Here is a 25,098-nt window from a genome sequence, read left to right as displayed (position 1 = left end):
ACAGACACACAATCTGAACCGCTGAGGCAGCAGAACTACAGGAAAGTTCTGTCAATGATATTGAAAGTATTGAGCAAAACCCACCCAGGAGACTAAACGTTGGCACCAGAAAGACTGGCTGTGCAAATACTGATTACCAATACTCTGCTCATTTCACTTGCTAATACTAGCTTTGGCAATACCCCAGTAATCTTGAGTAATTCTAATTCGTTGGCAAAGGAGAGAAATGGCTTAAAAATATTCAAAATACTGCAGAGCAAACAGTTCACCAACACATACACTATACTGTATGAGGACATAATATGCAATATTTCACTGTGGTTACGATGGGAGAAATACAGCATGATGATATCCAGGAACTGATCACATACGTATGCTTGTATGGAAATATAGAACTACGATATGATAATACTAGATATAGACAACATTAGACAGTACCATGACAATGATTTCATCACAAAGCTTGTGCGGAGATTAAGACCTAGGCCCACAGCTATGTGACAATACAGTGCTTTTAGGGTTAGTAAAAAGGTTAGTATTGAGCCTATGTTTTATGTAATGATATTAAGCAATTCAGTCAGCTAATGCATGACAGTGATTCAACAGCCAGCCATGCAGCCTAACAAGACACATCATTCTTATCTGTCTCTCACTACAGTAAATTGGCTACATCTTTCACACATTCCCCTCTGGCCATTGGTTGCCAAATCATTCTTATCTGTCTCTCACTACAGTAAATTGGCTACATCTTTCACACATTCCCCTCTGGCCATTGGTTGCCAAACCATGCTGGGCTGGGCTCCCTCTACAATTGGTGCTATTGTAAGCCATGCCAGTGGAGCAACCATCTCAGCAGAGGAAAATAAACAAAAAATATGCCACAACGTGAGCTACAGTATATTCCATATTGGAAACATACTGCATGGCAGCCAGGCAAGGCTTCTGTGGAAGACAAGTGTCTTCTGTAGTAAAAAGAGGGTTTCGTGACAGGCCGAGAGTGATGCAGGATGCAGGCAGAGATACGTGACAGAGAGAGGGACTCATGCCTACAGCAGATCAGACACGTGATTCGCTTGGAAGAAAATGTATGTCAAATGTTCCAGTTGTTTGCTCTCTGCGTTGTCTTGTCAGTGGGATCACAGCCTCTTGGTTCCATCGTCACACATCGGTACAGTGAGAGCGTGTGAGGAGGGTTCAGTGATAACCCAGTCAAGGGGAGGTGAGGGGGGGGGTGGTGTTCTTGAGTAACGCCCCACCAGGGAGGTTCAGATCACATCAGACGGTCTGATAATCAGATTCCCAGAGAGGAATGTGATGGTGCTGCAGGACTGATGAGCCCTCAGACAGAGTAGCTATTGTCCTCCGCACTCACTCACTTTTTCTCTCTTCATTCTACAGTATCCTTCTCTATCCTTCCCTCTTCCCTCATCTTTTCTATCCCACTCTCTCCATCCCTCTCACTTACCTCTCCTCTTTCCCTCTCTCTACTTTTCTCACTCCATCTCTCTCTCTTTTCTCTCCCACCCCCTGTCTCTCTGCATGTTGAACAATGCCGGCTACAAAAGCATGATTGTACACCCACCCTCCTCACCCACCCACCCACCCACCCATCACATACCCCCCCGACCCATCACCCACCCACCCTAACCATGACCCACTTCAGCCCTGATAACATCTAGGTGCTGGCAGGGCATGACCAATCTGGTGCAGATCTCCCTCTGCTAGAGTGGTTTTGAGTCATGTGCTCCCAGACCAGACTGGGGTTGTTGAAACCTCAAGGATCTCCCCACAGCACTACTAAAACTCCCTGATACAGAGGAACACACATACTGAATGTTTGACCTGCTCATTCCCACAGCTGCTCATGCAAAACTCAAACACCCACAAGCCAATGGACCACATAAAGCCTTCAGAAAATGAGAAGTGAAATTATCCGAGCCCTCGTGCATTCCTTAAGGTTAATAACAGTCTGAAGAAGTCAACATGGTCTTACAACCCTAATCAAGACTCGGCAGTGAAGACATCAGACATACCACAGTGTATCAATGTAACAGCACATCTATTATAAAGCCCACGTGAAAGAATGATGAATACACATGTAAGTTCTCAGACCACCAAACACCATGTAACCCAGCAGTCACACTTGGCCTAGACTCTGGAGTGTGATATGATCAAAGTGATGGGGGTTCAGCTGTGAGTGACAACATGGATGGGCCAATGTCTGGTCTGTGGCTGACAGGGGCGGGACATCTGAGAACGGGGAAGACCACTGGGGCCACAGTCACAGTCACACAGCCAATAGGGTGGACGGGTGGGCATGATTGACAGCGGCGCTCTATGGAACTGTCCAATGGGGATGCTCGGTGACCGGGGGTGGGCGGGTGCCAGCTTTCAGAGGTGACATGAAAGTGAGGACTGGTGGGCAGATAAGAGGACTTACTGTGATACTGTCGTTTTTCTGGACAGTGTGAGAAGAGGAGAAGCAGAAGGGTACACTAATATTAGACAGCATGGACAAACTAACCAGAGGAGGCTGGTGGAGGTAGAAATCAGAGGACAGGCTCATTGTAATGGATGGAATGGAATGACACGTGTTTGATACCATTCCTCATTCCATTCCATGCATTACAATGAGCCCGTCCTCCGATTTCTACCTCCACTATCCTCCCCTGAAACTAACACATACGCAGTGGCAGGGTAGCTGTTGACTTGAAATTGTAGATTGAAAAGTAGATTAAAAAAGGCTTATATTGTAAGCTGTTAAATCATTTGTGAACTGTGATCTAAACAACATAGCCAGTAATCAAGTAAGCAGAGAAAGCCTCTCTGCAAAGTTTCCCCTAATACAGATGTGTCATCTGTCCTGATTCCATAGGCTACATTTCCATTCCCACGGTTGTATAGTACTGTAGATGATATCTCATAGAGACTCTCAAAGACATACTGTTACCATGGATGATACAGCTTACTACAGCCATAGTACTCTAAACAGTCTCTAGTGTCTACCAGAGTCATATACTGTACAGTAGGCAGAAATGGGAGGATGGGCTCATTGTAATCCATGGAATGGAGTCCGTCCTCAATGAGCCCGTCCTCCCATTTCTGCCTCCACCAGCCTCCCCTGCAGTAAAGCATAGACACACTAAATGCCTTTGATGTATTTTTTTTACGAATCAACTCTACTCACCCGTAGCTCCACCCATTTGTCCAGCAGGCGTTTGTCGTTGAACTCGCAGAGCAGGCCGGAGGAGGTGATGCAGAAGGTGCTGTCCGCCTTGCGGCCCTTCCCACACGCCACGTCGCTGAAGAAGTTGTTCCTCAGCTCCCCGAGGAGGCCGGAGCGGCCCAGCAGAGGAACCGTGGCATTCACCTGAGGGAGGACGGAGGGAGGATGAAGGAAGAGAGAGGGAGGGAGGTGGAGAGTCTCAAATGATGACCTGTTCACCATTTTTTTACTCTTTTACTTTTTTTACTTCTACGAGTCCTACAGTACCTGGGTTAAAAGTAGGTCACTATGATGTCATTTTAGATCTGACAAGAGAGACATTCTTCAGAGGGTTACGACAGCCTTACATGAGTTATTGTACTGGTCAGCAGTGAATGCACTGTGTTCATGTGATGTGAATAACTCAGAGCACTAGCATGCATGACATTCTGGAGAAGCTAGAAAAACAAGTATAGGCAAGTAATAGATAAGTCCAGGGGTGTTGATGTGAAGGGACTACCTTAGAAGACTTGGTGTGGTCCAGGTACCAAAACTTGACGTGTCTGTTACCCGCCGTGACGAAGTAGGAGCTGTCGTCTGAGAAGGACACGGCCGTCACCTTACTGGACACCTTGTTGGCGGCCACCACAATGTTTTTCTGAGAAGAGAAAGAGAAGAGAACAGGCGACTGTAGATCAACAACATGCTGAAGGGGGTACTGTTGTATCACTACTGTTGCTGTCTGGATGACTAACTCATTTCTCCTTAGGGAACAATAAAGTACCCTCTCATCTCAAACTCTGTCCATTTAACTATTTCTAGGGTGAGGGGGGGTATCTAACAAGTGAAGTGGCTGAAAACACTCCCTTTTTTACAATAGGGAGTTAATGACCCTGTAACAACCGACTCTGTGTGTGGGAGTTATGTGGTTTGAGACTGGGTCAGGCGGATGAGTGTGTGTGTGGGTACCTTCCAGGCCCAGACGTTGACGATCATGTCGTGCTGGTAGCCCACGCTGACGATGTACTTGCTGTTGGGGGAGAAGGCCACGCACGAGATGCCGTACTTGTGCTCCTGCAGCTCCGCCACCTGCGTACGCTCCCCCACATCCCACACACGCACCGCAGGCATGTGCCCACTCTGGAGAGGGGAGAGGGGGGGAGAGGAAGGTATGGAAATGGGGAATGAGGAAGAGGAAATAAGGGGAGATAGAGAGAGAGGGGGGGGGAGGGAGAGAGTGATTGTAGTTTGTAAGACAATTGCCTGCCTGCCTGCCTGCCTGCCTGCCTGCCTGCCTGCCTGCCTGCCTGCCTGCCTGCCTGCCTGCCTGCCTGCCTGCCTGCCTGCCTGCCTGCCTGCCTGCCTGCCTGCCTGCCTGCCTGCCTGCCTGCCTGCCTGCCTGCCTGCCTGCCTGCCTGCCTGCCTGCCTGCCTGCCTGCCTGCCTGCCTGCCTGCCTGCCTGCCTGCCTGCCTGCCTGCCTGCCTGCCTGCCTGCCTGCCTGCCTGCCTGCCTGCCTGCCTGCCTGCCTGCCTGCCTGCCTGCCTGCCTGCCTGCCTGCCTGCCTGCCTGCCTGCCTGCCTGCCTGCCTGCCTGCCTGCCTGCCTGCCTGCCTGCCTGCCTGCCTGCCTGCCTGCCTGCCTGCCTGCCTGCCTGCCTGCCTGCCTGCCTGCCTGCCTGCCTGCCTGCCTGCCTGCCTGCCTGCCTGCCTGCCTGCCTGCCTGCCTGCCTGCCTGCCTGCCTGCCTGCCTGCCTGCCTGCCTGCCTGCCTGCCTGCCTGCCTGCCTGCCTGCCTGCCTGCCTGCCTGCCTGCCTGCCTGCCTGCCTGCCTGCCTGCCTGCCTGCCTGCCTGCCTGCCTGCCTGCCTGCCTGCCTGCCTGCCTGCCTGCCTGCCTGCCTGCCTGCCTGCCTGCCTGCCTGCCTGCCTGCCTGCCTGCCTGCCTGCCTGCCTGCCTGCCTGCCTGCCTGCCTGCCTGCCTGCCTGCCTGCCTGCCTGCCTGCCTGCCTGCCTGCCTGCCTGCCTGCCTGCCTGCCTGCCTGCCTGCCTGCCTGCCTGCCTGCCTGCCTGCCTGCCTGCCTGCCTGCCTGCCTGCCTGCCTGCCTGCCTGCCTGCCTGCCTGCCTGCCTGCCTGCCTGCCTGCCTGCCTGCCTGCCTGCCTGCCTGCCTGCCTGCCTGCCTGCCTGCCTGCCTGCCTGCCTGCCTGCCTGCCTGCCTGCCTGCCTGCCTGCCTGCCTGCCTGCCTGCCTGCCTGCCTGCCTGCCTGCCTGCCTGCCTGCCTGCCTGCCTGCCTGCCTGCCTGCCTGCCTGCCTGCCTGCCTGCCTGCCTGCCTGCCTGCCTGCCTGCCTGCCTGCCTGCCTGCCTGCCTGCCTGCCTGCCTGCCTGCCTGCCTGCCTGCCTGCCTGCCTGCCTGCCTGCCTGCCTGCCTGCCTGCCTGCCTGCCTGCCTGCCTGCCTGCCTGCCTGCCTGCCTGCCTGCCTGCCTGCCTGCCTGCCTGCCTGCCTGCCTGCCTCATTGCTGGTGTTATTCAACCAAAGGACCGGAGACCAGGGAGATCAAGGAGAGCGAATGGGGGACAGGCAGGGCTTAACACAGGAGGACATTAATCAAATCCATCTCTGCCTGGTTTCTCCCATGGTTCCCCCTGCTACTGTAGGTGATTAGGAGACAATAGCTCTGCATGCCACTGCAGCTCCTTATCATGCTTTATACTGGCCATAAAAGTGGTAGGAGGCAATAAACGTGATAAGGCAATCCATTTGACCCATTGAAAATACCTCCTTAAATACCGTCCTACTGGTATGTTCTAAAGAGGCATAGCTTGACTGTTGGATGGAAGATGGGAAAACGTTTGATGAACCTCCATAGAGAAGATTAGAAGATCAGTTTAGAAAGGCCAGTTGGCTGGTGGGGTCTAGCCCATGTTAGGTAGGAGAACAGAGACAGGCTGGGGGTGGAGGTGACCTGACCTCCCTGTGGGGGACCATGGAGCAGCAGGTCTCAGTGTGGGTCAGACCAACCAACCAACCAACCAACCAGCCAACCCCACCAGGCAGGACTGAGACAGGGACACGTTGGGGGCCTGTCTCAGTCCTGCTGCTGTTGGGGGCCGGCCTTCTGCTGCTGACACCTCTCTCTCTCTGCTTCTCCCCTCTTTTCTCTATCTCTCTCTCCCTCTCGTCTTTCAGTCCCTCCTCCCCCTTCTCTTCCTCTGTCCTCTTCTCCCTACCCTTTTTTCATTCCATCCCTCTCTCTCTTCCTTCCCCCAGTTTCTCTTCTATCTTTCCACTTCTCTCTCTGCCTCTTCCCCTCTCTCTTGTATTTAATCTCTCCCATCTCTCCCTCCCACTCTCCCTTCGTTCCCTCTCTTCCACCCACTCTCTCTCTCCTTCCGGAGTCTGGCACCGTGCCCTCGACTGCCATGGCAACGCTGGAGCACACATTCACTTTCACACACACTTGTCTAATAGGCTCTTAGTCAGTGGATGCAGAGGATTAGGCAGAACACACACACACACACACACACACACACACACACACACACACACGAGTCAATGGTGCTTAGTTTGACCCTCCATAGCTATTGAATGAAAACAGGTCTTTGTTGATGTGGCAGTGGCATAGTGTCGTTGACTCCTGACAAAAACAACAACAACATGGGGACTGGCACAACTGTGTGGACTAAACTTGGCTTTATTATCTGGAGTAATGAAATGAATGTAACTGAATTGGGACTGGCACTCATCAGGAGTCGATAGTAATGCATTTATGGCCTGTAAGGTGTGTGTGTGTGTGTGTGTGCCCGCCCGTCCCTTTATGGCCCGTCAGTTGTACTTTGTAGATACAGTAGGCTCTTCTCTTTATGACTTGTGGATAGTAATATAATCATGACCTGTGGGTTGGGCTGTTCACTGTGTGTGCGTGTGTGTGTGTTTATGACTTGTGGATTGGGCTGCTCACTGTGTGTGTGCGTGCGTGTGTGTGTTCATGACTTGTGGATTGTAAGCTGTAGATATAGTTATATAATCATGACCTGTGGATTGGGCTGTTCACAGTGTGTGTGTGTGTGTGTGTGTGTGTGTGTGTGTGTGTTCATGACTTGTGGATTGTAAGCTGTAGATATAGTTATATAATCATGACCTGTGGGTTCTAAGCTGTGCGGACAGCTCTGCCATGCAGAGGAGCAGATAAAATAGTGAGCTCTCTCATCCGCGGCTGCCTGCATAAGCACATCATCACAGTGAGACGTGAGACGCGGCTGCCTGCATAAGCACATCATCACAGTGAGACGCACACAGACAATGGCAATAAGACTCACCTCCCCGGTAACCACATATTTGCCATCAGGGGAAAACGACAGCGTGGTTATGGTTTTCCTGTGAAGAGATAGAAGAAATATTTCATCACTGGGGAAGTCAAAACGTCCTGGTAGAGGAGAGGAGAGATCGCATGACTATTGAGGTTGACACCGTACATCAGGGGAGGCTGGTGGAGGTAGAAATCGAATGACGGGCTCATTGTAATGCATGGAACGGAATGGAGGAATGGTATGAAACACACGTGAGCCCGTTCTCTGATTTCTGCCTCCACCAGCCTCCCCTGCTGTGTATCCTGATCAAGAGGTCTTTCCTGTCTGTTCTCTGTACAATGGCCTTCTTACCTCCACCAGCATCATAAAACGGGTGATGAAGTACTGTACACCACGGCTTAGAGAAACTAGAACACTTCACACAGGAGGGAAGTCCTTCACAATAGCCACTGTATCAACAGTGCAGTGTGAGATTGTATTACTCTCACCCCAGTCTAGTATTTAAACAAACACAATAGCAGGCAAGCCACATGGTTGGCTCAATGTTCAATGTTCATTCTCATGGTGTCTCTTCTACTGGTGAGTCCACCATCAGAGTACTGTACACAACTACACATAGTCCATTTCAACTGTAACTGCACCTCTGAGGCTAAGGCAGCTTTCAACCAATGTTTTGCTAAGCAAATGCATCTAGCATGACTAGGGTAGGCTATAATAAACCTGTGATTATCGTTTGATATCTCAGTTATAATGAGCTGGCAGTGATAAGCTGTGAGGGAAGGGTGGAGGAGAGAGTATACACTTCCAGTTCCTCCAGCAAGGCTCGCCTAAAAAAATAACCCTTACTGACATGCATTCACTTAAAAGGGGCAATCTGTAATTGGTACATACTTTTTTTTTAACTTTAAATTAATATATAGCCATTGACTCTTGAACAAAATAATGTATAAATGCCTCATGAGCTTAGATCAATTGTGTTACCCCATCAGAACCCAAAACATAAGCTTGTTTCACTCCATTTTAAGTATAAACAAACACTGTACTGCTTCAAAAGATGAAGATGTGGTTAAAACTATATATATATATATATATATATATATATATATATATATATATATATATATATATATATATATATATTGTCGGGTGCTATATGTGGCTTGGAGTCATGTATTCAGACGGCGAGTTGTCTTGTAATTACAGCCCCTCTGAAGGGAATGAGAGGCAGGTGGGCCGGGAGTGACTTGTTAAACACTGAGAGGGAACATGAGTGATGTGTAAAGTACTGGGTTACCATGCCTAGGCCTTATGAGTGACTTGTTAAACACTGGGTTGTATCTAGCTAGGCCTAATGACTGAACAAGAGATCAGGACCAGGGGAGGCTGGTGGAGGTAGAAATCGGAGGATGGGCTCATTGTAATGCATGGAACAGAATGAGGAACACGTGTTTGACACCGTTCCTCATTCCATTCCATGCATTATAATGAGCCTGTCCTCTGATTTCTACCTCCACCAGCCTCCCCTGATCTGGACACAGACAGGAGGACCATAGGGTCACTACTTCAAAGCCACTGCTGTTCCCTACACATGCAAGAGGTCTACTTGGTCATGTCAAAAGCTGAAAGGGTGTGTGCACAAAATCAATGTGACCGCAACCATTTTACAGTGCCTGAGGTGTGTGAATGAGAGCAGGCCTCACCCAGAACCATGTGGTGTGTCTGTGTGTGTGTGTGTGTGCTCACCTGGAGCTGTTGAGGATGTGATGCTGTTTGTTCTTCTTGGGGTTCAGCAACACCACCACACATCTGTACAGAGAGGAGAACAGAGGTTAGGCCTACACACACACACACACACACACACACACACACACACACACACACACACACACACACACACACACACACACACACACACACACACACACACACACACACACACACACACAGGCGCACACACACACAGGCGCACACACAGACACACACACAGACAGAGACAGACAGACACCCTAGCAGTCAACTACCAACTCCAAACTAAAACAAAGTCTGGAAAGAAAGTGAATGTTAAGAAAAAAAACATTGCTGAGTCAGCCAACAACAGGAAATTACCAATTCCTCATCACAAACCATCTAGCCTAGAATAGGCCATGAGTCATTCTAAAACAAAGTTATGTAAAAACTTGATACTGCAGTATTTTGCTGTATTTTTAGGTTGCATCAGAGTACAGTGTGATTCCAAATACACTTAGGCCCTGGTAAGAGTGTGTGGGTGAATGTTTGAGCATGACAAAGCAAAAAATGTTGCTGCTTTTAAACTTCCATTTGTTTTTATCTCTTCAGCATAAAAAAGGAGACTAAAAGCAAACAGGGTCTTATGATTTCCCAGGACAGAGATGAGAGGATCCTTCTAGTGTTGTCAGAGAGAGAGACAGAGCTCTGTTGTGTTGGCGTAGTCAGAGAGAGAGACAGGCCTATTGGTCAGGACAGGGAGAGGCTCTGTTGTGATGGCGAGGTCAGAGAGAGAGACAGGGCTCTGTTGTGATGTTGTAGTCAGAGAGAGAGACAGGGTTCTGTTGTGATGACGTAGTCAGAGAGAGAGAGACAGGGTTCTGTTGTGATGACGTAGTCAGAGAGAGAGAGACAGGGTTCTGTTGTGATGGCGTAGTCAGAGAGAGAGAGACAGGGTTCTGTTGTGATGGCGTAGTTAGAGAGAGAGACAGGCTCTGTGGTGAAAAATGTATGTACTCACTGTAATGTAAGACGCTTTGGATAAAAGCGTCAGCTAAATGGCATATATATTATTACATTATATTATAGAGAGAGACAGGGATCTGCTGTGATGGTGTAGTCAGAGAGAGAGAGAGAGACAGGGCTATTTGGTCAGGGCAGGGAGAGACAAGGCTATTGTGATGGAGTAGTTGAAAAGGCTTTTGAACAGAGAACAGAACACTCCCCAGGTGCAGGTTTACCATCAAAGAGACAGGCACTGTGAGGTCACTAGGGGATACAAAGAAAGGTAACCTATAGAAAACACATGAGAGTACCTCTACCACAACAGCTGTCGGAGCTACAGAGACAGGGCACAGGCGGATATCTGCAGCTACGAAAAGGGTATAAACAGTCTCTAATGTTTTTTTTCTAAAGAGACAGTAAAATCCAGGTTGTTTGGACAGCATAAAGAGGATTCAATACAGGACACTCAGGATAAGAAACACGCAATAAGGACTACCACTGGTATCCAGGGAGAAAGGGAGAGATCCCGTCCAGTCGCCAGCCAAAGAGCACCGCTGCAGCCAAGTATCCAAACGTAAACTGACAAATGGTCACATCCACACGACATGTTGCCAAAAGTTACCCAACACTAAATCCACTCTGGTGTGTCTGGCCAAATTGGCATCGCCTCTGTTTCGCGTGTACCAGCTTGCTCTGACAGGACAGCAGCACGTGTGGTCATGTTTCGCCTAAAGCTCCTCCGGCCCTTGCCCTCAGTGAACTCCTCTGGAGGAGCAGGGAGAGGTTGAGCCAGAGGCTTTGTCTGTGTCTACAGCCAGACTTTCTGCCTGGCCAATAGTCTAATCCAGGGCCCTATCAGCCTCCTGTAGCTTGGTTTTAGGGAGAGAGGGCTAGGACTCGGGCACGCCGGTCTAGGTCTTATCTCTTCCATACACAAGCCTAGCTGACTCCCTCCCTGTCTCTGCTCAACCCTAGGTCACTCACATAGCCTACCCCCTCAAGGCATTCATACACAAAGGTAAATGACTCCCTCCCTGACCCTATTCTACCCTGGGTTGCTCACAATCTCACACACACACACACACACACACACACACACACACACACACACACACACACACACACACACACACACACACACACACACACACACACACACACACACACACACACACACACACACACACACACACACACACACACACACACACACACGGTTCCAAGCTTGTGATTGGCTAGTTGCTGTCTGGACGACCACAGAGAGTTATTAAAGGGACTGGCTGGAGGGCTGTTAAAGGGACGGCTGCTGCTACAGGAACTGGCCAGCAGCCAGCACCCCTGGCCCTCGTTGGCACAACAGAGAAAAAGAGGGAGAGTGAGTGAGTGAGGGAGTGAGCGGGTGAGTGGATGACTGTGTGTGTGTGTGTGTGTGTGTGTGTGTTTCATGGGCCTGTCAGTGGTAAAGTCATAGCTGAGGCATGGCTGCTGAGAGCCAATGGGTGGGACAGGGAAGAGGAGGGAAGAGGGGGGAGGAGGAGGGCAGTATCAATATCCCATTACTCATCTCCTCACCACAAACCACTCTTCCCTCTACAGCTGCAGTTCAACTACTGCAGCTCTCATATGGAAAAGAAGAGAGAGAGAGAGAGAGAGAGAAAAGAGAAGAGAATTAAGTGGAGCAGAACAGATGAATGCAGAACAGCAAGGAATAGTAGATAACTTTATTGTCCAGACATGTAAACGTGTCTAGTGCTCTGAGACAAAGAGATTGTCTAGAGTGATGGAGAGAGAGAGAGAGAGAGAGAGAGAGAGAGAGAGACAGACAGACAGACAGACAGACAGTCAATAGCTTCCACCACTCTGGACAGAGTCAAAGCACAGCCAATCACTAACCGTCACTAATAACATGATTGGATTGGCTTGTAGGCATTGGTCTACCAGTGGAGGCTGGTATATATAGGCCTCCCCTGACATATACTATATGGAGAGAGAGAAAGAGAAGACTGATTGTATGGACAGCACAGCGGGGTTCAGATCAATGACTGAGGAAGAGAGTGTCATTGACTGAAGAGCTGAAGCCATGAGTTCGCTTCCTCTCTAACAAACACTAACTCATTCTGTCTCCCAACAACACAGCGCAGCAGTGCAACTGTACCACCAGCTGTCAGCTGTGCTGATGATCCTAGACAGAGAAGTCAGTGTGTTTTTGACCTTTTTGCCTACTCCTTTTTCGATTATCTGCCTGGCTTTTTGATCTGCCTACCTGTGTACCAAACCCTGCTTTGCCTACCCCCTTCCTGGATTATCTGCCTACCCATTGACTGCCTACCTGTATACCGAACCTAAAGAGTAAAGACTATTCTATTGGATTTAAGTTTTTGTCTCTGAGTCGTGCATTTGAGTCCTTTGCCTGAGTACTCCTGCCATTACAGTTATAGCCTAAGGCCCCCGGCCACACCAAACTATCAGAAAACTGATTAAAAAAAAAACTATATATGTATGAAATCACTGTTCAATTTGATCCATGGAATTTGTGCGGGACTTTTGAAACAACCTAGCAACTGAACAATGCAACATAGCAACTCAATACGAAACCTTGTTTCTAATTGGCTAAATGGACGAATGGACTGTGGAAAGTTCAACTCCGTAAAAACTGCTGGAACGTATGAAACGGACACGGACAGACATCCGTGATCATCTCCGTTGGTGTGTCCGGGGCCTAACCCTGACAGAGGTATGCTTGGTAGACAGTTTTGACTGTATGTACGTACGGGTCAATTTTGTTTCCCATTTCCTTGAGCAGGTCGAGGTGGTTGAGCTGGTTTATTTTCCTAGATAAGACACTTGTGTTTCCACAGAGATGGGGCTGAAAGCTTTTCTACAGAACTCACATGGACAATGCTGTGCCAGGAGTAACCATCTGGGTTCCAAGGAACGGCAGGCAGATGAACAGCTTGAGTATAACCTACAGGTGTGGATAATCGCACTAGCAGTTCTGTCGTACACTTCTGAATCGAATAAACACTTTTAATATTGATATACTTGTACAAGCCCACCAGGAGGAGTCCCTTTAAGCCATTATTTTCCAAGGCATTTGGTATTAAACCATGCATTCCACCTGGCTTCAAAGCTATTTTAAATTCAATATTGACTCACTTGAGAGCGACAGTCTGCATACAGTAAGAGCCTGGAGAAAGTGCTATACAGTCAACAACAGGTCAATGGAAGCTGTCACTCATAAAGACAGAATAGAATTCTGAGGTCGGGCTCATTGTATTGCATTGAATGATGAATGGTATCAAACACATCATTCCTCATTCCATTCCATGCATTACAATGAGCCCGTCATCCGATTTTTGCCTCTACTGAAAAATGATTATTTAACAAATATAAATAATAAATGCAGTGGAGAGAGGAAGGGAGGGAGAGGAGACAGTTAAAACAATGGCCCCACCTAGCTTTGGCTAATTCATAGCTGCGTTATAGTCATGACCACCCACCCACAGTCCATCTGGTGCATGGGCGTAGCAGACTGACAGGTGGTCACTAAGTGTGTGTGTGTGTGTGTGTGTGTGTGTGTGCGTGTGTGCCCCACAGGGTTTTCCACCAGCGATGTGAGGGGTATCGGTTACCAAGCCACAGCCCATCCTCCCATCCCATCTGGTCGTCCACACCAGGGTTAGGGCCAGTTTCTAATCTTAATTCACTCAAAGCAAGAAGTGACTTGACATTCAGTTTGTGAATTGAACACGGTCCATTGTTTAAGACACATTTCATTTCACCTCCTGCATTCAGTGAATACAAATGCGTATCGACCTCAACCCTGGCTCCCGGTCTGTCATGTTGATCCTGTCTTAGTGTTCCTGTGCTCAGAAACAGATTGCACCTCCTCATCTCATCTCTGTAAGCTGCCCAGCTGCAGGTCTCCAGTCTGCCCTGCACGGCCACTTTAATAGGTTAACCACAGTCAGCAGTCTCTGCCATCCTTGCGCTAAGCTCATGTTTAGCGACACTGCTTATCCACGGTTGAACACTGGGAGAAGGTACACTAAAGACTGACTAAGATAATGGGCTACTTTGTAGACTACCTCAAATCCTAATAACAGGGTCTCATCAAATACTTAATGTAGGTTTAACACCAGGGGAGGCTGGTGGAGGTAGAAATCGGAGGATGGGCTCATTGAAATGCATGGAACGGAATGAGGAATGGTATCAAACCTCCACCAGCCTCCACTGATCTACAATAAAAACGGACATAATCGGCTTCTTTGTAGACTACCTGAAATCCTAAAAACAAGGGTCACAAGATCAAATGCATATATAGGGCTAACACCTTAGTGTTATAACACCTTAGTGTTCGCTCCCTGAAGTCTGTGTTCATTTGAGTTACATGTTTGTATTCTCTACACTTTTTTTTCACCCATCCTCCCGCATGTTCCTGGTGCTGCGTCGAGACTGCTCTGTGATTAGACTGGGGGGTTTGGTGCCTCGAGACAGCAGTGACTTTGGACTGGGAGGGCTTGGTCTGCACACCTTGCAGTTCCAGAGGCTGTGTGTGGTAGGTATAGCAGGAAGACCCTCCAGCGCTGCAATGCAGCAGAGAGACGCAGCACAGCCCACTCCTCCTAATAGGCAGCACAGCCCACCCTAGCCGCAACTTAGCCGCAACGTAGCCCACTCCTCCTGCACGTACTGGGCTAACTAACTAACTAACGCAGACTAATTGACTGCAGTGTTCCCTCTGTCTCACCCTCCATCACTCTTTATTGTTCTCTCTCTACCTACCCCTCTCTCTCTACTGTACCTACCCTCTCGCTCTCTCCCCCCCACTCTCTCTCTCTCTCTCCCCCCCCACTCCCTCTCTCTCCCTCTCCCCCCCTCTCTCCCCTTCCTCAGTGCCACTGACCCAGTTTGCTGCAGTGCGGTCAGTGTGTGCGGGGAGAGCTGAGGGTCTCTTGCTCCTCTGACACACATCTAGTCATGCGTGTTAGATTCCCCCAGCAGCAGGACGTCCATGCTGCTCAGCGTTCACTCAGGGGCGTTTATTCCACACTAGTACACACGCTGCAGTACCACGGGACCCTTTCATTCAAGTCAAAACACCCACATTCTATAGACTCAGGATATGAATCAAGGGTATTCTAGGAAGTCCTTACAGCACTGTGCCATGTTAATAACCTACAGTAGTTTGTGCTGCCTATTCTTCAATGAAGTGCCCTTACAATTCATGGTTTCATAATTAGGATGTCATGTGAGCAATAACATGTCAAAACACAGTAGCACAACAAAGTTATTACATCTGGCCTCGATAAAGATGAATTTGATTGAAAACAGGGTAGACAGAGCGGTCATTGACAGGTTTGGCAGCATGTTGATGATGTCACTGTCCTCCTCTTTAGGGGACAAAGTTATTGCTCCTTGTAAATCAAACAAACGTCGTCTTCACTAGTCATTCTGCAAATAAGCCGTTGGATCCAGATTTACCAGTTTCTCCATGGCCAGCCAGCAGAAGAGTGTGTATGCTAGCCTGCTGCTTGTCTTGCTGACAGCAAACAAGGCAACCAAGCCTAGGCACTAGGAGTTACCCAACCTAAACACTATTTACCATCCTAGGTGACATCACTTTGGTCAGCTATGTCATCAAATACTGAACGGAATCAATATAAGATCTTATATGTCACACGTGTCAATATATGCTTATTGTCCTGAGTATTAAGCCACAAAACAAACAATCCCAGGTCTCTTCAGTGCATTACTGCAGCAGAGCTGAGAGACAACCAGTATGCAGTCTGAAAGGAGGACATTACTACAGCACGGCACATTCATTTGGACTCATAAGCGGGACACATCTGTAGGGACTAGGCCAGGTCATCTTTAATTAATACGGTCTAGGCCCAGATGGAACATATGTCTACTGTGTCACTCCAGCACTTAGCTTAGCCTATATATAAGAGAAGTGCATGGAACCAACCAGACTAGGACCATCTCAACCTGCAGAAAATTACAGTACATAAACGTTCCTAGGTGAGTCGATATTGTTGAATTGAAAGTTGTGATTTTCAGAGATGAAGCTGAACTGAATGAAATGCCGTGTGGTTGGTTAACCAGTAGAATGCTGAGCCTACAATATGAAGTGTAGGCCCGGTCTCCTCAGCCCCCGGCCCTGTGTGTGACAGCTGTCTGTAACTGGCCCTCCACTCTCTCCACTCAGCCAATCAGTGTCAGACCAGCTTCCTCTCCAACCACACCATCTGCACCATAGCTTCCATATCTATAAATCCATGAACCGTATCAATGCAATATTGTTCAACATGTAATTACAGTACAGAGAAACTAGTCAGGAATTAGACACACTTCAACACCCAGCCTGGATATCCCAGCTGTGTGGACTGTGACTGCTCCACCACGCTCCAGGGTGAGCCAGCTTCCTCTCCACACACAGACATCTGTGGACCCATTAGTTCTGGAGGATCCCTCGGCCCACATCCTCTACAGCTTACGAAGCAGAACCGGGTCCAACCTCTCAGACCATCTCCGATGCGGGAATGGAATCTATAAGCTTATCTTCGGCTGAGAGGAACTAGTCGGTCGCTACTCTGCTGCATAATCAATGTTGTGCACTGGTAGCATGGTGAGACACAGGCGTGGGAGACCAGAGTATGACACGGAGGTCTGCCATAGTTGTTCTGTATTCAACTGTGGGTAGTAATCAGAGGAGGCTGGTGGTGGAGGTACAAACTGGAGGACGGGCTCATTGAAATGCATGGAAGGGAATGAGGAATGGTATCAAACATCATTGCATTCCATCCACTGCAAATAGCAGTGTTGTTCCATGCCCCCCCAGACAGGCCTACATATAGGTTGTTGTTTTTTTTTAGTCCCTGCTGGTTCAGTAAAGGCTAATTCTCAAGCCCTTGTTGACTGTGAAGGCCTGGGGAGGTCCCGGAACAAGACATGAAATACAATGTGACAAGTTCCTAAAACTCAAACAGCCTCTGTGGAATCTGACAGCATGCTAGGAGAGGGAGAGGGAGAGAGAGAGAGAGGGAGGGAGAGAGAGAGAGAGAGAATACAGACACACACGGCTTTAAAGCCTAACGAGGTAATGTGATTAAGAACATCATGTGATAGAGGGGCCGTCTCTCCCACACCCACAACACCATGTCCCCTTGAGGAGACTCAAAGATCTCTTTTTGAATATGAACAAATGAGACTCTTTCGCTGCAGAGCAATAACTGGGCTTTATCTGAGCATCACAATGCTCCCCTGCTGTTTAATCAAAACTATCATAGAAGTCTGTGCTAAACATATGTCACAGATGGGGTGACGTTCCCACTTTGAATATGTGGAGAGCTACAGTTCAGTCAATATGGCCTAATCAATATAGACAGGCTACTTCTAAGAACTGTATTCACAGATCATATGCGAAAAGCATGACATTTGTTTACATAGCTTATACCTCTGTTGAACAATGTGTAAGGGAGGGAGACATACTGTGGAGATAGCAGGCCTGGTTAGGAGTGATCATGGTAGGATAATGGGCTAACACAATTTAGACCCTCGCTAGCACCACTGAATGCTGTCATTATGCTCCATGTAGGAGCAACTTCTTTGGAAGAAAATGTAATTATATCAGTGCATGTAATGCTCCCTGAATTACCTGTTATAGAAGTGATACAACAGAGTGACTGTTGTACTAGAGAAGGCCAAGCTGGGGACACTGAATAACACTGAATAGCTGGGGACACTGAATAATAAAACATACTGCTTTAGACCGAGTATTTACCTAGTTATTTCCATGCGTAGTGTCAACCTATGACTAAACAGGAGAACTGCATAACATACTGATTCAAACCATGTGGCTATCGCACTGTCTCAGAAAGACTCTACCAACAACTAACATTCTCTTCCTGACACTGCAGTTCGCCATCCCCTGATGAATGCACACACACACACACACACACACACACACACACACACACACACACACACACACACAAAATAGGCGTGCGTGCGTGGGCGCACACACACAACAGGTACGTGCGCACGCACACACACACGCCTTATCAAAGTGCTGAGCAATTACTTTCCTCTCATACACACTCCTCTCCACTCCTTCTTGCGGTCTAAGCGAGTTTGAACTGAAATTGCATTTCAACCTTCAGAGAGGTAACTTCTCCAGCCAATTCCCCAGCTCCCTCACATGGGCTCCACTTCACTCATACGCTCAACATCAGATTGCTCTCTTCTATTTCTAAAAAGAGCTTCCATTTTCCCATGGCCATTGAATGGTAAAGAGATGAAAAGAACAAACGGAGCATGTTCTCCTGAGGCAATAGAACTACATGTCGTCTACAGGCTGGTATCCACTACTGCTCATTGCAGTGGAGGCTGGTGGAGGTAGGAATGGGAACACGGGCTCAATGTAATGCATGGAATGAGAAACATGTTTGATACCATTCCTCATTCTGTTACATGCATGGCAATGAGTCTGTGGTGTAGAGAGTGATTCTGGAGGCGTGTTTTGAAGTGTAGTATTACTCACCCTGCAGGGTAGGCCACTAGACCAGAGCGAGGGTCACAAGCCAGGGCACGGTTACCAAACGCTGTAATCCCCAACACCTTCTCCAAGATCACCTGGGGAACAAAGTTCAATTATAACACAACACAACACAACACACTATTAGAACAGACATACAAATACATCACAATATAGCTGGTTTTCACTTAAATATTACATTTGAAAGCCTGCTGTGTGGTATACTAGGGGGGGAGGGAAAGGCAAAAGTCAAGTTTGAAAAAGCAGTCTTCTACAGTAGCTGATGAGAAGCAACATGCTCCTTATTCTGGTTCAATCAGCCTCAGTTGACAGGACAAGGGACTACACAGAAGCTCTTACAAGCACAGGGACACGACAGACCAGGGCATTTAAACATCTGTGTAGTGCTATGCATGAAATGACCAAACTCTTTTTCACTTTGGAGTTTGGACAGAACATAAACTATGCATTGCAGTCGGATTGAAGGCAACATCACCGGTAATAGGCTACCCCTCCCCCTCAATAATCATAATCAAGTCTATAAGCAAAGTGGGCCATGATCCCATTCAATAACCATCCATATAAAATCATCTATTACCAATTTCACAAACTACAAAACCACACAGATAGACACTTACTGGATCTTCTCTGTGTCTCAACAGTTTCCTAAGCAGTGACATTTCTCACAGGAGAACAGATACCACACGACCAGTCAGCTCACAGATATTCCTCTCTCTGACCAACACCTACAGCCTCTCACAGATAGATGTCCTACAGTAGACAACTGAGCTCCCAACAAGTGAGTCCAGCTCTGCTTTTCCTCTCAGAACAGCCAAAGGCGTTTATCTTGCATTTTCCCCTGAGCACTGAATAACACCTGAATGGACAGACAAATAGATAGACAGATAGATAGAGAGCATCTCCCTAGTGGGTCCAGTCCAGGTCTGCATCACTCAGCTGCTCTCTTCTTCTTCGAATAGCTAGAACAGCCAGAGGCACTCAGTTGTCTTGCATTTTCCCAAGGGCACTGAATACAGTCATAACCAAAACCAGCTGGATGGCTGGATAGATGAATAGATCCTTCAGCCTCACGCTGCCTCTGGCCAATACAGTCTCTTCACAGTGTCTCAGAGAGAGATACTGTGGTACCTCCCTTGTGAGTCCGTTCCAGGTCTACTTAAGCCTTCCAGCCAAAGGCTCTCTCAGCCTCCCAGGGGCTCTGAACAAAGCAAACAGCCAACAACACCTGGATGGATCAGACTGTCGCTCCTTCAGTCTAACGCAGCCTAGCCAGACAATAATGAAGATTACCTCTCCACTCCTCTCCAACAGGGTTGGTTGATCAGCCACTAACTCATCATCACATGACTGCACTGTGGTTTCTCTACCTTGTCCAGCCTGTATTTATGGTTTGCATAATCCATCGTCTCTCCTCTCCCCAGTAGCCTCGTGGGAGGGCCCAAGGTGAGTGCTGTCTACTATGACGACTATCATCAACAGTGTTAGGAAGAACCAATTCTAATCAAACACAAAGATGCTCAGTCAATTCAGTTGTGATCATGTGGCTTGATTAAGCCTAGAAAGACAGGGAGGAATGTACTGTATAGGCTAACCACAAGAAGCTAAGGATTAGCCCACTGTAAAGGTTGAGGGCCGCTCCCAGTTGGGGAATAGTTAGCCTAGGTTACACAATTGAATGCCTCCATAGGCCCAGTGAAAGACTGAGTGGAATGTAGCCTATAGGCTAACCACTAGAAGCAGGGTCAGGCTACAGATCATCAAAGCACTGAACACACAGAGGTTGAAGCAAACTTCCAGTTGTGACCTAGGTTACACAATTGCATGCCTCCACAAATAGGCCATGAGTTCCTGAACAATGTGCTTACTGCTGTTGATATCCAGACTTCCTAGGAGGGAGTAACAATAACAACAAAGAACATCAAAGAGCCCTATCAGTTCTTCCTACTTGTAAACAAAGCCTGTCTGAGGCTGATTGTTGCAGCCTATGCTTATGTCTACCATGAACTGAGTATTGACTGGTAGACTTATACAAAAGCAAGGTAGAAATCAGAGGATGGGCTCATTGTAATGCATGGGATGGAATAGGGAGTGGTGTTTGATATGCATTATAAATGAGCCCGTCCTCCGATTTCTACCTCCACTAGCCTCTCCTGGCTGTACCTAGATTCCCAGTAGGCTGTATGATACATCCAATGCTACAGAGGCTAGGCCATGAGGTCAACAGGCCCGGAGGCTGTGTGGAGGATCAGTAGCCTACCATGGTCTAGTCTCATCTGCCTTTCAAACACCATGAGCCTGGGGATAGAGAACGCAGTCTACAACTACACACATATCTCTCATGCATCTCAAACAAAGGCATAGGCCTATTCCCTTTGTCTGGCTCCCTACGAGAGAGACAGACAGAGAGAGAGAGAGAGAGATTCACAATATGAGTGGAAGCGCTTGCCTTTATCACCTCTTGTTCCTCAAACAGAGAACAAAGACAGCTTGGAATCAAATGATGACTAGACTATGCCTACTTGTTTACCAACAACCAAGCTTAGAACATGGCAACTGAAGACTGATAATGGGAAGACTCATAACCTAGGCGCTGTCAGATGGCACGTTAGCAACAGAAATAATTCACAGTGGTAGGCTATTCACCTCTGGCTGGCAGGGTGAAACAACAATCATACTATATAGGCTAGGCCTTGCTGCAGCAAGTACAGTAACCTCAATGTTATTGGGAAGACCTGAGTCACTGCATGGAGGTTCGGCTTTGGCTCTGTGTCTGTCTTATGCAACAGTGCAATACAGCAGTGGTTGTGTTTATATCTGGACCATCTCTGCTGTAACTGTGTCACAGAGTCCCTCTGTTGAAAGCACTGAAACACCAACAACCAGAGGAATCTGGCACGGATACTATTAACCCCCCCCACTTTAGGAAATGAAACCAACCAAAACTAAACACTCCACAGCTTTTTAAAAGCTTTACTCACTTGACTATTGCCTGTCTGAGAGTGACCTTTCAATGTTTGAAGACACAATATTTATGAGTCAGGGCAGTGGGGGCATGTTAGATGGAATGGGCAAAAAAACGAAAACAATAATAAATGAACATCATTACATAAGACCCAGATATTGGAACTTCCTTATAGGACAGGAGATCAGTTGTGTGTATATGGCTGTTATACACACTGTCTTGTCTCTCAAGTCAAGTCAAAGTTTATTGAGCATATGCTCAGGATACAGGATGGAAATACAGTACAATGAAATGCTTACCTTGCAAACATTTTTTACAATAATAGCTGCTACAGTGAGTGTAAGCCTAAAGCTGTTCTAGGCACTGCCATTTCTCTAGGAAACCTTGAGGTATTACTGTACTGTACTACAGCCAGAGAGAGTCAGACACCCCCCGGGGTTTCACAGGAAGGTACTATAGTACAGTCACTCCCAGCCTCTCCTGCTGCAGTAAACACACCACCAGGATGGAATGCACCAGGATACAGACAGACAGACAGGATACAGACAGACAGACAGACCCCACTCACATGTGAGCCACATGGCAGAAGAGAGAGAACAACATCAGAGCTGGTATTCTATTGGTGACATTGACCTTTCATTGCCTGTCTCCTAAATTCACATGTTAACCAGTCAGCAGTACTCAACTCATCTAACAAACCCACAGCAGCAGCAACCAGCTGGGTGTCACAGCTGTGACCACCCATTTCTCTGAAGGAAAACAGTGAAATTATATATAGTCTCTGGATTTATTTTTTATGTATCCTTTATTTAACCAGAGAACTCCCATTGACATTCTCATCTTTTCTTCAAGTGAGCCCTAACCAAGAAGGCAGCCTTCACTGCCTTCTAGCCTATGAGAGAGCAGAGATAAGAAGATGAAGGCCAAGAAACTCTGTTAAATGCCGTAAATGTAAATGCTTCCGACAACATGCACTCGAAATAGCCTAAGTGTGCCCATGCACAATGATAACATGGCCAAGGCAGTACAAGAAGAATCAATGTAAGAACAAAGGTATCTAGACCTATCCTTCATGCCTCATGGGGTCCAAGCATATATGTGTGTGTGTGTGTGTGTGTGTGTGTGTGTGTGTGTGTGTGTGTGTGTGACAGAGGGCTTGTCAGTAGGATCACAGCTGTCAGAGGTATGCGTGACATATCCCACTTTCTCATGTCAACACTGCAGCAGTTCATTTTCAATCAACTAACAGTAAGGTTACAACAAGTGACAACATCACACTTTGCACATTGGAATCACTAAAACTAATTGGAGCAATGGATGTTTATACCAGTAAAACATTACTTTGCCTGAAGCACATGCCAAACATACTTTTAGCATTAGATATGTTTTGACTTATCAGTGACATTGACAAAAGTGTCAATTGTCAGTGTGATTTACCTTCAATAAATGTGACAGTTGCTCCAATAGGCTGTCATTGCCTGGTGTTGTGTGAACTGCCAACATTTGACAGGAATATGCAAGTAATTCCATACCGTGCAAATTACTGTGCTTAATGACCTACTACCGTAAAATCATTGGTATTATCACGTGTCTGGAGCTCCGTTGTAGGTCTTCTATTAGCTGGAGGGTTATGAATGGTGAATGTTATGTAAAATGCTTTATCAGTAATCATTATACTCGATAAACAAATGTCTGTGGGATATTACCTTATTACTGAGGTTCTCTTTGTTATTCCCAGGTTTGTTTCTCCTCAGTTTGATAGATGGCGAGCGGAGGAGATTTTTTATCCGACTCTTTATTGTAGAACCCTCCACAGTCATCTTGAAATCGAACTGAGTCTTTTTAAAATGTCTGTATGACAATCAAAGAAACCGGTGGTCAACGCCGTTTCGTAAAGCGCTTACGACCAATAGCATGTCTCGGTTAACTAGAATAAATAGATTAAAAAACAAACACTACAATTCTGCCATGCTCTCTAAATACGCGTGCAGAGGAGCCCGGTTGTCGGCAATTGTATGGTTCCCGTTCATTTCACGTCCTCTGCTTAGAAAGCTTTCTGCATGATCCCTATTCGTCCTTCTTGCATCAGTCAGCTCCGCGGAGAGAGGTGTCTGGACCATGCATGCATTTTAAGAAATCGTCCATAACACCAGATCCCGAGATTGTCAGCAGTACTTCGACGGTCGGGTCACACAGTCACGGAAGACTCCTCTAGGCACCTCCAGCCTCTTCGGTGTATTCCGTCAAAGACCGATTCCGTTGACGAATCGGAGTCTGCGGCACATAAGCACAACCCCACCAGTTCAGTTGGTTAGCTAGAGAGCTGTCTGTGAACATACACAACCCCACCAGTTCAGTTGGTTAGCTAGAGAGCTGTCTGTGAACATACACAGCTGTCTGTCAGTCTTGCGTCCCTATGGCAACCAAGACAGGTCGATTGAGCCACATGCTCAAAACAAGAATAATCCTCACTCTAACCAAGCGTTAGCGTTATCTTACGCAAACTGCCGCTTCTGGCTAGGCTAGCTTCAAAGCTGGCTAGCAGACAGAGAGCTAACAGAGAGCTACTATTACTTAGATCCATTCTCCATTGGTAGTAAAATACATGTCTAGCTTTAGCTACTTACGGAGACACATATTTGCACATGTATCTAAAACTTGTAGTCTACTTTACCATGCACTGGTTTTTGTTGCCTAGCGAACTAGTAGCCAGTATGTAGCTATGAAAGTCACCGGTGGCTGTCAGGATGCTCCTCTCAAATTTGACAGCGTCTGTTTTGATTTGGAAAAGACGCTGACCCAGATGCACATCTCAACAAGTCAACGTCGCCATCTGGTGGTTGAAGTCGGGACCATCCAGTTTATGCGCAGCGCCGTGGCTACTGTTACAATAAATGACTTGGAAGTATCTATGAATGCAACATTTGAAAGACAACAGTTGGCTAGAGACTATTGCATTGCAAAAGACCCGTGCTAAAGAAAGACATAGAAGGGGCCACACAGGGCTCTTTTTTATCATTTGAACTTCAAATTGTAATGTTGAGACTTCAATTTCATAAACAACAATGAATGTGCAAGTGACATTTTTTTATTTTTTTTATTTTTTATTTTTACAGACATCAAGTGCATTATTGACTGTTTCACACTAAACCTTTAGCAGCAGTAAAGACCAAATACAGTAACAACTTCAAATACAGTATGAAGACCAAAAAAAGTATATATAAATAACATTTATTCTGTTTTTTTTTTTTTTTTCTACATTCACATTTTGACCACAATGAGAGCAGGGGGTTGCCCAGAATGTTTTTTTCCCCTCTCTATACATTCTTCCTCCA

At 47.3% G+C, this 25,098-nt stretch overlaps 1 protein-coding gene across 4 annotated transcripts in view; it reads right to left on the bottom strand.

Annotated features, from left to right (window-relative positions):
- mapkbp1 (mitogen-activated protein kinase binding protein 1) overlaps positions 1-23,779 on the bottom strand; it is a 42,441-nt gene extending 18,662 nt beyond the window's left edge. For all 4 annotated transcript variants that reach the window (XM_083684161.1, XM_083684162.1, XM_083684163.1 and 1 more), the window contains exons 1-7: positions 23,470-23,779; positions 18,787-18,878; positions 9,255-9,317; positions 7,521-7,578; positions 4,175-4,345; positions 3,726-3,863; positions 3,188-3,370 (exon numbers count right to left, since the gene is read on the bottom strand). In XM_083684161.1, coding sequence (XP_083540287.1) covers positions 3,188-3,370; positions 3,726-3,863; positions 4,175-4,345; positions 7,521-7,578; positions 9,255-9,317; positions 18,787-18,878; positions 23,470-23,583 — 819 coding nt within the window. In that variant the 5' untranslated portion in view covers positions 23,584-23,779. The remainder of the gene's footprint in view (positions 1-3,187; positions 3,371-3,725; positions 3,864-4,174; positions 4,346-7,520; positions 7,579-9,254; positions 9,318-18,786; positions 18,879-23,469) is intronic.
- Between the last annotated feature and the right edge of the window lie 1,319 nt (positions 23,780-25,098).

Source organism: Argentina silus (genome assembly GCF_951799395.1).
Source record: "Argentina silus genome assembly, chromosome: 13".
NCBI classification, from domain to species: domain Eukaryota; kingdom Metazoa; phylum Chordata; class Actinopteri; order Argentiniformes; family Argentinidae; genus Argentina; species Argentina silus.
The sequence above is the reverse complement of the archived record's forward strand: the minus strand, read 5'-3'. Positions and strand labels throughout refer to the sequence as shown.